This window comes from Ostrinia furnacalis, unplaced genomic scaffold, assembly GCF_004193835.3.
Source record: "Ostrinia furnacalis isolate ACB-3 unplaced genomic scaffold, ASM419383v2 OfSCF0399, whole genome shotgun sequence".
NCBI lineage: Eukaryota > Metazoa > Arthropoda > Insecta > Lepidoptera > Crambidae > Ostrinia > Ostrinia furnacalis.
In genome coordinates, this window is record NW_021130638.1 from 64,396 (window position 1) to 80,846 (window position 16,451).

The window sequence follows — 16,451 nt, forward strand, 5'->3', positions numbered from 1 at the left end:
ATCACGATGCACTGTTTTGCTTCACTCGCCCACACTCATGCACGTTCACGAACACTTAATGGTTAATAATCCACCATTATTACACATTAATAGTCGCCCAAACACGAATTTGAGGAAATAAAACAAAACCGCTAACATGACGCTTCAGATTCCCGCCAAGAAGTCATTAATAATTTTGTAAATTCATTACAACATAATATGCACATTACTTCTTCCCCTAATATTTAGTGAGTAACTAATAATTTAAGGCAATGTGATATTAGACTTTTAGATTAATATTAATTGTTAGTGCTGTAAATAATTTGTAAATAAAAAACACTGGTGTCTGTTTTAGTTAGGATATTGACATGGAAATAAAAAATATTTTTATATAAACTGGTTTTATTCATCTTTAATTTAAGATAGGATCTGATTCTTTAAACATTTACATGTAATTTTGAGATTTGCGGAATCACTACCTTAAAAGTACAACTTAAAATATTTGTAATTTACAAGGTAAAACTAAATGTATCTCTAAAATACTCAACAAAAGTTAATTTATATGTAATTAATTCAATCACAGATCTTTGAGTGGTTATAAGAAAGTTTTTGAATATAAACAGAAAATCTTATTTGCAACTAAATACTGCCGAATTGAAATTATGTATAAGTTTTATAATAAGTTACTATATCAAGATAATTACAACTAAATAACAGACTAGACATTATATTTACAAATATGGTAAAGACATGGTTAATATAAATAGATAACCAAGGTAAATAAACATTTAACTATATTATTACCTAATACTAAAAAAGAAATTGTACTCCAATGGCAAATATTCAAATTATTTTTCGTTTTCACATCTCTGAAGTTATCCAATGTTTTTTTAAATGGCAAGTTTTTGAACATCAACAATGGAAATATTATTTCTTAAAAATATATTTAATTATTTTATTTCAGGTATTTAAACAGGTAAGTATTGGTAACTATGTTAAACTATTTTTTAAGCTGGTGTTTTATCACCTATAAGGTGACAATCAATACTTCTTTCAATGGTATCTAAAGGTGACATAATTAAACAGTTTTCCTACAGAATATTGCGTAATCTTCTCTGCCAATCAATATTTTCCAGGACTTACGTAAACGATAAAGCATTTACTAAAAGCTTAAATCTTGCTATGGCCGATCTTTATACTGTCACATTGATAACAAATCCTGATTAATTCATTCATGAATCTACAACATACCAATTGCCAATTTGAAAGTGTCCGTGACAGACTCTCTGCTCTACAAAAATGCTCTTGATACGCATTTGTCACTATTATCATATCATCCAGGTAGGCTTATTTGTATGTAGCGTACACATGGGTATAGATCCAAGACACATAATGCGCTACATTGGTGTACACGTCTGGCACTCCCCGCCTCGCACATCCAGACCCGAAGGAGGTCAGTCCTCGAAGCTCCCAGCGTCCTCTCGATCTGCACTGGAGAGGCCCTCCGCTGTCACCCTGAAAATAAATTAAAGAGCAACTCTTTCCATTAGGTTTCCTTAACCGGTTGGTGGATGAAAGTGGACTTATTCCTCGAAGTTCTACTAAGGGCTGAATTTACCATGATCGGTTCACTTTTAACTGAAGAATAAACCTTGTCTCTTTGTTATATTTGCCATACTGAAACTGTAATGTGCCAAAATTATTCTTCAGTTAAAAGATATCCGACGGTAAAATCAGCCCTAAAAGTTTTATACTGTTTTTGCAAGTATTTTCATATCTGTACCAATGTCCGTGGTCGCTAGGTACGTGGTACCAGTAGGAGTAGTCCTAATATTTATGTATGTATTTACAAAAATAGTAGTTGTATTCATATTCGCTGGGTGCGAAGTACTAGGTGGGGGGGACATAATCTATCGCAGCGCTCATGGTGGTCAAAAGTAGAAATAATGTTAGCTCTGTCATCAGATGTATCTGTCAATGGCAAAGCGATTCTACATAATACATTTTAATATCATTAATTAATCGCATGAAAAGGGTCCTACTGGGAACTTAAATAAAAGAGTGGACTGTATTTCGATAGGGCTGTTTTAATAGCCGTTTACAATTTGGAAATAACTAAACTATACAACGTGGTAGTACAAAAATGAGTCACAGTAGTTGTTGTGCACAGATGTTTGCCTTATGATGAGAGCGTGAATTATTGAACTCTGCCCTTGTTTTGTTCTTTATTCTTCTACATCTCGGACTTGTCCAGCCAATACCAACAACTTTCCTTTAAATACGGTTTGTGGTTGGAATTTGATATTGTAACTCTCACAAACCCGGTCTTCAAAACGATACTCATTTCGATCTGAAAACGATATTTAATTTATTACTAGCGATACAGAAACATTTAAATATATTTACTGTTATATAATGAAACCGTTAAAGTAGCTTTTTCTTTTTGTTTTACTGTAAAACTACAACTATAAATGAAGTAAACAAACCCTGACACAATCAAAATTAAACACACTTTTTGGACTTACCTCATTTGATTTGAATGACCAAAATGATTTCAAAACCTTTTTTCCACCCAAATCGTGGTATCACAACAATTTATTAGTTGAAAATATTTGTTATTTTTTCATTTCGATATTTTTTCACAAATATACGACCTAAATGTCAATGTGACAGAGCCCACAAAGTTGTGGACGCTAGTTGGCGCTGTAATCGTGCACGGAGCCAATAGGTACCTCCAGTTATCTGTATTACAAAAAATGAGATAATATAACTTACGTTACATACTTAACAGAAAATGAACTCATTACACAAATAAATTAATCGTCAAATTAATGATGAACTAAAAGGCTTTTAAAATAAATAAATGCTGTTAAATAATTCAGAATTTGCAGTAACTTTTTTCATAATAAGCATTATTAGCTAATCTAAAACGATAATGATAAAATATACGAGTATTTTACGTTACATCTAAGCATACTTGATCTTTTTATTTAATAAAATTTCAGTTTTTACGTTATGACATGCACACCGAAAGTTTAATTAATCGTACTATATTATTATCTAGACTAGCTCATTATTTAACCAGATGAGCTAACAAAATACTTGTTGAAAAGAAAATATTGAATTGAAAGTTCATAATTCATAAGCATAACACTAACAAACTGGATACTTGAATATAATGAAATATCGATTTATTTAGATCAATTTTAATCATAATATTAATTTTAAACCTTCATGATTGACATTTAATTTTGTAATGAGATCATTCAAGATTAGAAACTTCATCAATCAAAATCGGTATCGACTTATTTTAATTGTATTTGGATTAATTACAAATTATTATGACCAACTTTCTTCTTTGAGACTGTCATAATATTCCATTAGTTTCTTTTATTTGAATCCTATGTTAATTTTTATTGTTAGTTACTTTTCAATACTTACCACACAGGCTCCAGTGCTGCCATCTGTGCTACCAGCGCACAAATGCCCCTCATTCAAGGGTAAAGTTAAGGAATATCTATCCCTGCAAATTCTTAACGGAAGAACTGGCACTTCTGCTTCCAATAACACATCTGTCAAAGTCCCATTCGTCTGTTCTCTCCCCCAACCTGTAGCATAACACTCATCCTTAAAGTCTAAACCATTGCTATCATCGATAAACGGGTCTATTTCTTCACCAAACATTAACTTTTTGTCACTTCTATCATTCACATTCACTTTTGGAACGTCTTTGGCTAACTGATTCTTAATAAGTCTCACTACACTATCTAAAGTGGCACTGTCGTACACAATATCACTATTTTCATTGTCACTTCTGTATAGTTCTTCGTTTTTGTCGGATTCTTTCTTGCTGTCGTTGGCGACACGGACGTTGTACCGCAAGTTCTTGTGTTTTTTGGTGAAACCGGAGAATAAACTCTTGGTTAGATTCCCCAGTTTCTCCAAATACTTTACAGCAGTATCTGGGTTGGGTTTGGGTGGTTTGTGGGTCTTCTTCTTTACAGGTTCAGGACTGGTCTCGGGTCTCATGAAGAAAGCGGAGCCTTTCTCGTTATAGTTGGAGACGGGAGGCTCGAAGGGCGGGAGGCAGATGGTGCGGATCTTGCTGCCGGCGCTGACGTCAGCTGCTTTTGTCATCTTCATGAGTGCTGAAATAGATAAGATAATGCTTGATTACTGTCTGTGTAATGTATTTACAGACTGTTGAGAATTACAGGTATTCAAAGGAGCAATTATTCAAATACATTGTATGTTGATTAATATTATAAATATTCAGTAATTCCATAACCTTGATCATGATCTAATTAGAGATTCTAATTTCAATTATTGTAAGTTACTGCAACTTTTGAATATTTTCTTCAATGAAGATTGTCTATAATCATGTTTATTTTGTTCCTCTTTTCTTAGAGACTCTAATCCAATTCATACCGATGTCATGCTGGTAGTTGTGGAAGCGGTGATGGAGCACAATCCTCTCGATAGGTACGTAGGATCCCTTCTGTTCCGCGCGGTCCCACTCTCCCAGCACTGCTGTCCACAGGGCTGGCACTGGCAGGTTGAAGAGCTCACTGGAATTCAAAGTGGAGTGATTTAAATAAAGATGAGTGTGACTTCATAAGTGCCAAAATACTGTTCAAAATTGAATTTTTTTTTTGACTAAACAGTAAAAATATTTTCTAAATAAAATGTAATGTGGTTTCACGCTGTAAAGAAAGTTCATGATTAACAAACAAATACAGACAGTTTTTTTAAGTTTATCAGACAACTTTGGACCTTGACATAATATTCTCATTTTATCATCACCATCAGCACACTGCTGGTCTGGGTAAACTTCTCCCAAATACTCGCAATATTAGGGAGGTTTTTCGAATTCGGCTTTTTGCATCCAGTTTTTTCCACCAAAATTTCATGAGTCCTCACTCTAACACAGCTGGATAGCTTCCTACACAACGCTTGCAGTCTCAGCTCAAGAACTCTTCGTTAGTGATTGTTCTATTCAACATGCTATGCTAAGTTCTGTACAGAGGGTGCAATACTTATGGATGCAGTGTGCGGTGGTGAGCAACCAGAGCGGGTGCACCAGCACGCCTCCACACCAGTGCCCGATCAGCCCGTAGTTTGGGTGCAGGAGTTGTAGAGACACCTGGAAACAGACATTTAGATATCAGAGTTTTAAAGATTTTTATATTTCCTTCTTAGTATTTTTTATGCCGATCATCATCTTTATTTCAGTAATAGTTCACGCTAGACTAGACTTGACCCTATTTCAAGGAGAGATAATAATATAATGCATTAGGATCTCACGCTTCTTATCTGCAGCCTCTCCCAGCTATTTTTTAATTATTTTTTTCCGCAATTGCACCTGATGATAAGTGAGATGCAGTCAAGAGAGGTACATATTTCTACACTATCGCCTTGAAGAGGCCTGGATTAATAGTGTTCAAGAAACACACCATCTTCATAAGGTCGTCGGTTTATCGAGAGCGACTTCCTTCAATACGTTTGTTGCTGTTGTTTTCTTGATAGTTTTGTTGAAGCAACAATGATATTTTCCAATGGACCTACCTGCCAAGGCCAGGCCCCTCGCTTGGACTCGCGGCCCCTGATGATGCGCAGCTGGCCGGCCGACCTCTCTCGCGGCTGTCTCGTGTGCCGCCGGAGAGATACGCCACATTCTGAAACAGAAATAGTGGAGAAGTTACTGTTTGTTTTACAAAAGGCACGTTCACAATAATGACCAAATGAGGTTCACGAAAAAGGTTTTAACAAAGCGTTGGATGCAGATCGCAGGCGATAACAAACGGCTAATCTGAAAATCATTGGGGGAGGCCGATATTCAGCAGTTGAAGTCCTGGTGGCTGAAGTGATGTCGATAGTGATAAATAATGGCGCAGTCGTCGTCGTCGTCGTCGTCGTTTCAGCTGAAAGACGTCCACTGCTGGACAAAGGCCTCCCCCAAGGATTTCCACAATGGCGCAGTACTAAAATTAAAATTAATGCTACACATTTCGCAGCCCCTGTGAAATGTTTGGAGTGGGCAGCGAAGAACTGGTTATCGTGGAAATCCTTACGGAAAGACTTTTCAGCACTAGACATCTTTTAGGTGAAAATAACGAACAAAAATATTAATCCTGATCGTCGTAATAAAATACTAATCGTTAAAGTTAAATCATTGAGCATTCACGAAAAGCAATAAAACGTCAAATTATTAAGTAATACATACTTCTGAATAATTTTATTTGAAGTAAAATACATTGTAACATGTTGATGTACCTACATATAATCGAGCAGTCATGTATTATGTTGTTTCAAATAAACATAATATAAATGCGTGTTACTGGCCTTTTGCGGGTAATAATGTATATTACACTAATGAGAGCCTGTACACGCGATGTACTTACACTCCGGCTCAATAACAACTGCATATTATTTGTTTAACAAATGTAACGACAAATCGATTGTCGTTTTTATTAATGTTACAATAAATAAAAACCAAGTATAAATTGTCAGTACTATCGGTGACAGTGTTAACAAATTAACCTAATTTTAATGTTTGCTATTATTTTCATCAAATGGTGATTCTTTTTGATAGAACGAGACGACATGTCCACTTGTTACAAAAAATAAGTTATGTAATGTATTTTTCTGTTATGAAATAATACAGTTTTATTTACATTTTCAGTCCTTCGTCGATTAGTTAGACTGCCGATAGTGATTAAAATAAGGCTGAGCCATCTTCCTTTAATTTTAACAAACATCCTAAATCTGTCAAACTCTATATAAAAAAGATCGTTATAGTTATAGTTGAAGTTAGGTGGTGCAACTCAGCCTAACAATATCAACAGTTTATTATTCCGCAAGTCTACAACTCCAACTGTACTACACTCTATAATGATAATGTATGCAAAAAGCAGCAGTGATCCATCCATACACGTCAATTAACGTCAGCTAGAGCCCCAAACGCGCGTGACGGCTTTTTGCGGTGTCTGACATCCGCGGTGTCTGACATCCGCTATGTCTGGCATCCGCGTCGTGCCGGACGTCGGGGGCTTCAGGAACTGAAACGTTTACTTTGTAAAGTGAGGTTTGCTATGTGTGAATGATTACGAATAAAAAATCAGTCATAGAAACGTGTTTTTCAGTAGCGTTAACTGGTAATTATTACTATCATTAACTAGCTTTCCGCCCGTGGATTCGTCAGCGTGAAATTTTGTCTGTCACAGAAAAACTTTACCGCGCGCGTCCCTGTTCCAAAAACCGGGATAAAATCTATCCTGTGCCCTTTTCCGAGACTAAAACTATATCTATGCCGTTCATTAAAATCGCTTCAGTTTAGGCGTGAAAGCGACTCACAGAGAGACAGAGTAACTTTCGCATTTATGATATTAGTATTTGTTCTAAGTTCACTCGTGTATATTATTTTAACATTAATTACTGAATTTTAAGTTCGTGCCTAAGTATAATAAATTGTTAACAAATGTTTATTCAATTTTTTTAGTATTGAGCTTATACTTTGATAAGATAAGATAAGATACTTTGAGCATTTTCAATTCTTTTTTGTGAAATGAAATCTTGACAGCCAAAATCGTAATATACTTTTGTTTTGGTTACACGTAACTATTTATGTAACAGTTTATATTTATATTTTATTTGATAATCCTAGAACAGTTTTAAATATCAGGATAGATAATTGTAACTTCCGCAAAGGAGTCACGTGACGTGCTACTTTGTTAAGTAATGAAATACCAAACAGTTTACACGGCAAGTTATTAACAATCATGACGTCACAGCCGGTAAATATAGCATCTTCTGTCACGGGAATAGGTGCGATTTTGCAACAAAAAAAAATAATTTGAAGTGCTGAGCTGTCTTCAAAGAAAATAAATAGCAAGGAATTATTCAAGAAAACTTTTAACACGCTGCGCGCGCGGCGGTGGGCGGGGCTTGTGTCTATATTTGACGTTAAATTATTGGAACCACTTGTCAAGTGAAATGTAACGCTATATTAGCGTCCTTCCTCTTATGTTTATTGAAAAAATACTGGCAAAATGGTTAAAGCAAGCCTTAGAAGTCTTGTTATTCTGTTTTGGAACTTTTTTACTTGTTTAATTTTATTTGGTGAGAGAAAAGATGAAAACTAAAAAATACAATTATTACAGTAGAGCGATACAATGTATTCAAAGTATAAAAAAAAAGAACTCAGTTGACATTCTCTAGTTTTATACACAAAACCTTATCAGCAACTTATGCTGCCATTTAGCGTCTATTATTGAATTTAGATTTATTAAATTTAGATTTATATTATTCTAAAATCAGATCGACAATAGAATCCTACAATTGCTAAAGGTTTGGACTACAGGGGTTTGATTCTAACACATATGACTGACACATTCACTTAACAGTTACAAATTAAGTCACCTTTACATAACACTTTCAGACTGAATTCTTTACCGCAACCTTTATAGAGTCAATAGAGCAATTTCTCTGTTACTTTGTGTGCGCACGCGCCTTTTGTCGACTCATGAATATTGATGTATGTTGCAACAGTTGCGCAACACGAGGTTAGAATGACAACCACAATAAATGAAACATGTAGAGTACTAGTCGATATTTTTAAGGCATTAGAAGAACGTTGTATGACTGAGAAATGACGCATTACTATTCATCATCATCATCATTTCAACCACAGGACGTCCATTGCTTTCCAGATTGGCAGGTTAGTAACCCACAAGGTGGACAGATGACCTGTAAAGGTTGCTGAATGCAGGCATCTTATTAGTACCTAGTTATTTAAATTCAGTGACATTACTTGTGAACTATTTATTGCTTATTTTCTTCGTGTTAAAATAATGTCTGACTTTACGAGCCGGATGATGTTTCAATTGGGATGTTTATAACGTACCTTTCTAAATACAGGATCATCTCATTACTAATTCATATTATTCAAAGCGTAGAAAAATCCTAGACCTAAAATTGTTTTGTTTAAATAGCTAATAAAGATTATACATACCTAGTTGTCTTTACCTATGACTAATGCCCGATTTCACCATCAATCCCTAATTTTTAAGTGAACCCTATGAAAACAAAACAGTTACCTGTTATGTGTTACGGCTTACCATAGGGGTCACTTCAAAATTAAGGATTGATGGTGAAAACAAGCATAAGTATGCCTATACGTCTTACTGCATGGCACAGGAGTCACTTCAACTGTGGCGCACAGAATACATACAAAAATTGGGGTGGCTCAAATGTGAGTATTTCTATTGTATTTTTTCTTACTAAGTTACTTTATGCCGCTCACAAGCAATAGTCCGAAGCCACTACCTAGCCATAACTATACCATACATAAGTAATCATATTTTATTTCGTAAGTTCAACCCGAGCGCGATCGACATATTATTGCGTCACATCGATCCGCAGTGGAAGTGCACCATTATGGTGATGGGATGTTGATGAGGTGCATGTGCAACATTAGCTTTCGTCGGCGTTGATTCTGCTCGGGTTTGTCGGGTTCTGTCCAAGATATTATGCATAATGTCATGTTGAGTAAGAGGATCAGTGAAGTAGCAAATTACTTACAGGGCATTGTGCACTCCTAGATTGCATCTCACTTAACACCAGGTGCGATTGTGGTCAAATACCTGCCTTGTCCTGCATAAAAAATGATTTCCGGAATAGTTACTGTATATGATGTTGCTGCTTCTTACGTATTGCATCAAAAGACATGCCATGCCAGTTTCCTGCAGTGAGGGTGTAAGTAATTCTTGCTGATACCTATTTGGATTTTTTGTATTTCCGTGAGATTTGTAGAGTAGTAAATGTGCTTTGCAACCATCTTAGGTCACGCTTAACATTTCATTCCTTTTTATTAAAATTATATTCTCATTCTTATTTATTTCATTCTAAGAGTTAGATGGTGTCTTTTCTTTTCTTTTCTTTTCTTACTCTTCCATGCAAGGAAATCCATCTTTATATGACAGTAATCTATGCATTCTCGATTATAGCTACGAGTAGGTATGTTGTTTTCAGCGATAAATCCACTGTTTACCATAATAGCCCATTAATTTTCAAACAGAATTGTCCCCTCAGTAATTCATCACACTTCCACCTGTCATCCTAGCAATTACGAAAGCACCTTCCCTCCATAGTGCGTTATAATCAGAGACGTTTCGATAGGCCTTTGTTTTGTTACATTTGAGCCCAATGACTGGAGATTGGAACAAGAAGTTACAATTTAACGGCCTATCAAGTTACATTGATCGGTTTGAATGATTATCACGTTTTACATTGTTACTATGATCACACTAGACAGGGGTCGGCAAGCTTTTGTAAGAAGTCAATATGCAAAAAAAACCACGTCTTTATTCGCAATTAAGTTTTTACCGAAATGAAATATTATGTAGGTATTCCTTGGGAACTCTTCGAAACTTAAAATACCACGGAAACATACATTTAGTTGTGAAAGTTGCGTCAAAAACGGTTCAGGAAATGCAACGGGTAAACGGATAAAGCAGATTATAAAAAAACTTTGTAACATTTCATTTTTCTGCTTACAAGATTTGTGAACCATACTAGAGTTTAATCAAAACATGAAGGCTGAGTTGCACTAACTTATTTTAACCGTAATTATAATAATGACCGGTGTTTTTTGTATGAAGTTTGACAGATTTTTGTCGCTTGTTAAAGTTAAAGTAAGATGGTGTAACCCAGCCTAAGCAAGCAGATAGCTGCTGTCAATGACAGCCAATAATTGCAAGTTAAAATAGGTTTATAAACCGCGTATTGATATTTTGTAAAACATTCGTAGGTAGATACTGTAAACGTTTAATATGTCCAGGACCAAAAAAGGAACCAACATTGTAAGATATTTTTTACAGTTCCCAACCCATTGGAAGAGAGAGTGAGAATATCTTTTACATCGATAGCAAACCAATAAAAAACAATAGCGTTCAAACGGCTAATCATTGTCAGCAATGACGTTATTATTGAGTCCAGTTGTTTAATCGAAGATCGGCATTTTATCGAGCCCAATTAGGCAGGCTTGTGCTTCCGTCGGCGATACCATCGGTTGCGACCTGGATATAACTTTGAGGTACTAATAGAGGAAGATGCAGCGATAATTTGGAAAAAATAAAGTTGCCATTATGTTTGTATTTAAAATTGTTTTAAACTTGCATCGGTGGATTGAATCCCATTGGGCCCGAATGTAAATGTCATCAATATTGGTACAAGCTCTTGCAAATATCATAAATTCAGTAATCATAGTAATATACCTATTAAAGTGTTAGCCAATTAGATGTGTTTCGAGTTTTTTTTTTAATAAAGATTATCAATAATTTGTTATTTCACAAATTACTAATACTCCCGATAACCCCTCGTACTAAGCTAAATATGCTTGTATCACGCTCACCACAATAGTCGAGCGGCGGCGGGGACCGAACCCGCGTTCCCCGGATCATGAGTCGGCCAGTCCGACCCCTTCACCGTTCGGCTATCGTGACTTTAGTTTGAGTTGAGAGTGATGTTACTGACATTGTATATTTTGTGGATGGCTTGAAATTTTATTGATACGATTACAAGATTTGATAAACAAGAACATCGTTATTCAGGAACTTTTTTGACTGATGTCCAATAAAATGATCAAATTAGGTATAAGCTGTAAAACCCGCTTCAGAAAGTGGGTAAAATTGGGACAGTAGACCTGAAACTCCAAAATACTATGGTAGAGAGAACAGCAATATCATTTTATATTGAACCCGCATAACTTGACTCAAAATAAGATTCCTGCCTATAAAAGTAGGATTACTTTTATAACGGTTGATATCTACTTAGGAAGTTAGTTAAGTGTCCTAATAGCAAACAGTGTTTTACTAATAACAATCAATAACGTTTTTTCAAGTAACCTATAGCAAAAAAAACCACTATCCACAACTGCAATGTTTATGTACGTACAATGTACATACTACGACACTAGGCGATACCTTAAATCAGTCAAAGCAACCGTCAATTCCAAGCCTTCTCAAAATCAACCACAAAATAAATCTATACTAATATTATAAATGCGAAAGTAACTCTGTCTGTCTGTCTCTCTTTCACGCCTAAACCACTGAACCGATTTTAATGAAATTTGGCATAGAGATAGTTTGAGTCCCGGGAAAGGACATAGGATAGTTTTTATCCCGGTTTTTGAAACAGGGACACGCGCGATAAAGTTTTTCTGTGACAGACAAAATTACACGCGGGCGAAGCCGCGGGCGGAAAGCTAGTTACTTATAAATAAAAGTTCATTTAACAACTTTAACATTACATTGCATTGTACATACATTTCTTTACATATACGCTTCAGTTCATATACTTGTACTAACTGAGATTTCTACCCTAGGCTAAACTACCAAAATCCAAAAATAAACAAGCTAACTTGACCCATGCAAATGTTATCGCGACCAGATCACTTGACATGCGAGTTCCGCCTCACCCATGCATCAGATTAAATCAATATCAATTTACCAACAAGGGTGATCCATCATTGCTATCTAGGGTCATCGTGGATCATCGGTGATCCTGATCTGCTTTCTAGATCTGCCCGATATGCGCAGGAGTGTTGGTTAGGTAACTATTGTTTGGTCGGCATTCGGTTTTCAGTATTTGCATAGATAGGTAGATTTATTGTAGATACACTACACATACTAGCAGTTACCGGTTAGTACAACATGAGTCAAAGTCTTTATTAGTTGAAGACTCATGTGCTGGATATTATACGTTTCAAATAGGTATAGTTTGCTCTCTCACCACTTTGGGATTTTTAATTAATGTTTAAATGAATGATGCTGAGAAGTGGGCATTTAATTGAGACTATTATCAGTTGTTTATTTATTAAATTAAATTCGTAATTCGATGATAAGCGCAATATTGTTAAGAGCCATTTCACAAAAATATTCCGCGCGAATTTAGGTAAAAGCTGTCAACGCAACGTCAAAAGAGTAAAAAGAACGCTGAAATGGACAAAAAAATCTTGAGCCGTGACCGTATTAAGACTTGATTTAAGTTATTAATTTTAAGGTAGAATGAGGTATTCAAAATTGATTAATTAATTTAAATTTTTAATACAGTTTATTAAGTCTTTTATATTTCAATTCATAATGAAACACGAACAGGTATAATATGTAAAATATATATTAAGTACAAAATAAAGACAGTCACATAGTGAAAAATAAATCTGACCCCTTACAGCTCCATCATCGGACCCTGGATACGAAATATTCGTCAAGGCGAANCGCACAAAAATGTAAAATGGCTCTTAATAAGTATTCAAACATCATCAGCATCATTAAAGTTTCAGGATTTGAATAAGGGACATCTGCCTCCTGTAAAAAGCGCCATAAAGTAAAATTCAATAAGCCGCTGCCAGCTCTATTCTTGAGTTGATTTTCTGATCTCAATTGAAGAATTCATCTTTCATCAGTTATAAAGTAATTTATTTTATATAATTTGTAAGCCAGACCCATAATACACTCGTCTCTACACGACAAAAAACTGTTCAATTTCGCTAACGTGTATTTTATTACCTCTAACAATACAGTGGGCCGAGATAAATCAAACGTAAACTACAAATTGGTAGTAAATCACCCGGACCCGGAACGGTTACGTTACGTTACATTTACGCAGTGACGTAACGCGAATGACGTAACGAGTGACAGGTCGCACGCGCATGCGGACAAATATTGATCTAACTTTATTTGTCGAGCACTCTATGGGTAATGAGCAGACGAGCGCAAGTTTTCGTTCGCATTAATTAGTTCTAGAGCTATTTTTTTAATTTCAACTGGTAAATTTAAAGTTTCAAGCTATATTTTTCTTTATGGAAGACTCAATCTAAGTTTTTTGGGTTCAATTCCCAGTCATGACATGTCTTGTGTATGTACTACACTTTGTATATCTGTTTCCAGTTTAGTTTCATGACATTGCAAAAGAAACCAAATGATTCCATGTTTTATAAGACACAATAAGCCTTGTCTGAATGTGCCGCATGTCATTGTACCAGACCTAAGAGCAAGGTCGTGACCTTATACATTGCAGCCCTCACGATAGAAGTAAAAGTGTGTTTAATTGGATGAGCGTAGCTATTCGGGGCTATGTATAAAGAGATGAGGTAAGGAACATAACGTTTTTACAGTTCAACCAATATGGTCAAAAACTTAACGGTTAAATTTTTTACACTTATCGCTACTGCATCTTTGGAAGATGCTTCGTGCTGATATGGTCCCCACACAAGGTATAATTGTACCTACCTACTACCATTTGGCTTTCTAAAGCCAAACCATCTCTAGGATCCGTTTTAAATACTATTACCAGCTTTTTACCCGCAAAAACGCGGTCAAGAGCTCTCCGATTGACTTTTACTTGTAACTCACTCAAAACGAATTCGTATTGAAAATTCATTGTCACTCACATCTCGGAGGATCATTAAAAACGCATTTACTCTGTCGCAAACTTTCCCACTAATCGGGTTTAAACGTCGCTAAAGAAATGGAAATTAAACAAAAACTATTGTTTAGTAAGCTTACTGAATGAACAACTTATTGGTAAAACACAAATGCCTAAGCCCTTTCTTTTATGTATGTATAGTAAGAAAGTTCACAAACTTTTCACGTGTATGAATGGAAAAAAAATATGTTAAGGGAAATAATGAAAATGCGTCACACTTTTCCAGCAAACTGTCATGGCCGTTTCTTTCCAAGGTAGGTCAGGTACTTATTGAAGAGAATATTTTCTAACCGACTCTTTATCTTTACGGTCTAGTGTATAATGTTTACTTTGCTTCTACATAACATTCTTGTTAATTTGTCAATTAATGTAATCACAATTTATAAATAGCATCGGAAACTTATACATACCTACTACTCTATTACAAAGGGATATTCAAGGATAAATTCATGATATCGTCAGGTCAACATTTAAACCAATTCGGAAGACTTTGCGGCATGTTAAGTTGGTTGGTTGGTATGTTGCTAACAGCCTACAAAATTACATACATTATTTCAATCGACCTAAGTGGCTTGAAGCAAGTTTGCAACAATCAGTTACAGCGTTACAAATACATAACATTTATGATCATTCTGTTAGAATTACTAGGGGTGTCAAGTTTTATTTTTTTAATTGTTTAAACTTATTAATAACGTAGAATTATTAGATTGAGTTAGTGAGTTTCTAAGATTGTGATAAAGTCTAGTCCTTATTATGCCCTGTCAGATACTCAAAAATTATCACAAGAGCTAAGCCAATCTAGTGCTAAAGTAAGGCAATTCATAGACAGATGAATACTTTGGCCGTTAGTAGTCCAGAGAAGGTGACAACCATAATTAGTAAAATAAAAAAATATATCGAAGTAACTAATCAGTAGTCAGTTATAATTTACGATGGTTTATTAGCCAACATTATGACCGCAGTCTGTGGAGGAACACTATACAAATTGTCACGATCCTCATCATTGAGGGACCGGGAAGAAGAAGATTTAGCCAACCCTGAAAACGTATTAGCCGTTTGTCGACTCCTGCGCACATCTGCTCGGAAAATTGTGCCACTGTCTCTTTCTAGCTTCCGGCCGGCATCGAACTTAATACCTTTTACTTTCGTTCGGTAGAAAATGCTGATCAGTATCGTACGCCATGGGAGGAAGTTAATAAATCGCTTGATATGAAATTATACTGTAATAACACGCTTAAGGCTCTTACGTAAGATTGGTTATGTTATACAGAACTGAAGGGTATCATGTGCTGATTTTAAAAAAATACTTCCTTATTCAGATTTGAGCCTTCATGTTTTGAATATTATAATATAAGGGTTGCTTACATTATAATATTATGCATGCTGTGGTTATCGTTTGTGTGGGAGCAGTTAGCTAGAAACCTTTGGCTTAATTGTTTATTTTTTTTATTGTGTTTAATACTGTTGATAGCCCAATAAAATAAATATTTGTTAATGCTTTTTTAATTAATTTTGTCATTTAACTTTATAACGAACGAAAGTTTAAAACCTACCATACTTTTAAATTATGCTAAGTTTAGGCTACTAAGATTTCTTGGTCACTTCATCATAGATATTTAATTTTCCTCAGTATTGGTTCCTACAGTAAAAAAAAATCCATAATATTTTTAGTAAAATTTTACTGTCAAGGCAACGGTAGTTACACTTTTGCGGCACTCGACGTAGGAGCTTTAAAAAGTTCTCGTTTATGATGTGGGCGTTATCATAAGGAAACTTCAACCTGTATTTACAGAAATTATACCTATCATTTAATTATTTTGTGACTTGAACTGTAATAGATATGTAAATAGTTATTTGTACATTTAAAATTGATTTACGATTATTCATTTAGACGATGATTGTTTACAACACGAATTACTCACTTTGACTAATGTTATTACAAATAATTGTTTTGATAATAATTTAACATGTGTACACTTACATTTTGT

The 16,451-nt window shown here is 35.1% G+C and overlaps 1 protein-coding gene across 1 annotated transcript in view; it reads right to left on the bottom strand.

Moving 5' to 3' along the window:
* Nucleotides 1–726: 726 nt before the first annotated feature.
* The window catches only part of LOC114363898 (transmembrane protease serine 12), a 28,435-nt gene continuing 12,710 nt past the window's right edge, over nt 727–16,451 (bottom strand). Inside the window, exons 2-6 of the mRNA XM_028319778.1 lie at nt 5,545–5,654; nt 5,016–5,122; nt 4,408–4,547; nt 3,421–4,127; nt 727–1,494 (exon numbers count right to left, since the gene is read on the bottom strand). Coding sequence (XP_028175579.1) covers nt 1,327–1,494; nt 3,421–4,127; nt 4,408–4,547; nt 5,016–5,122; nt 5,545–5,654 — 1,232 coding nt within the window. The 3' untranslated portion in view covers nt 727–1,326. The remainder of the gene's footprint in view (nt 1,495–3,420; nt 4,128–4,407; nt 4,548–5,015; nt 5,123–5,544; nt 5,655–16,451) is intronic.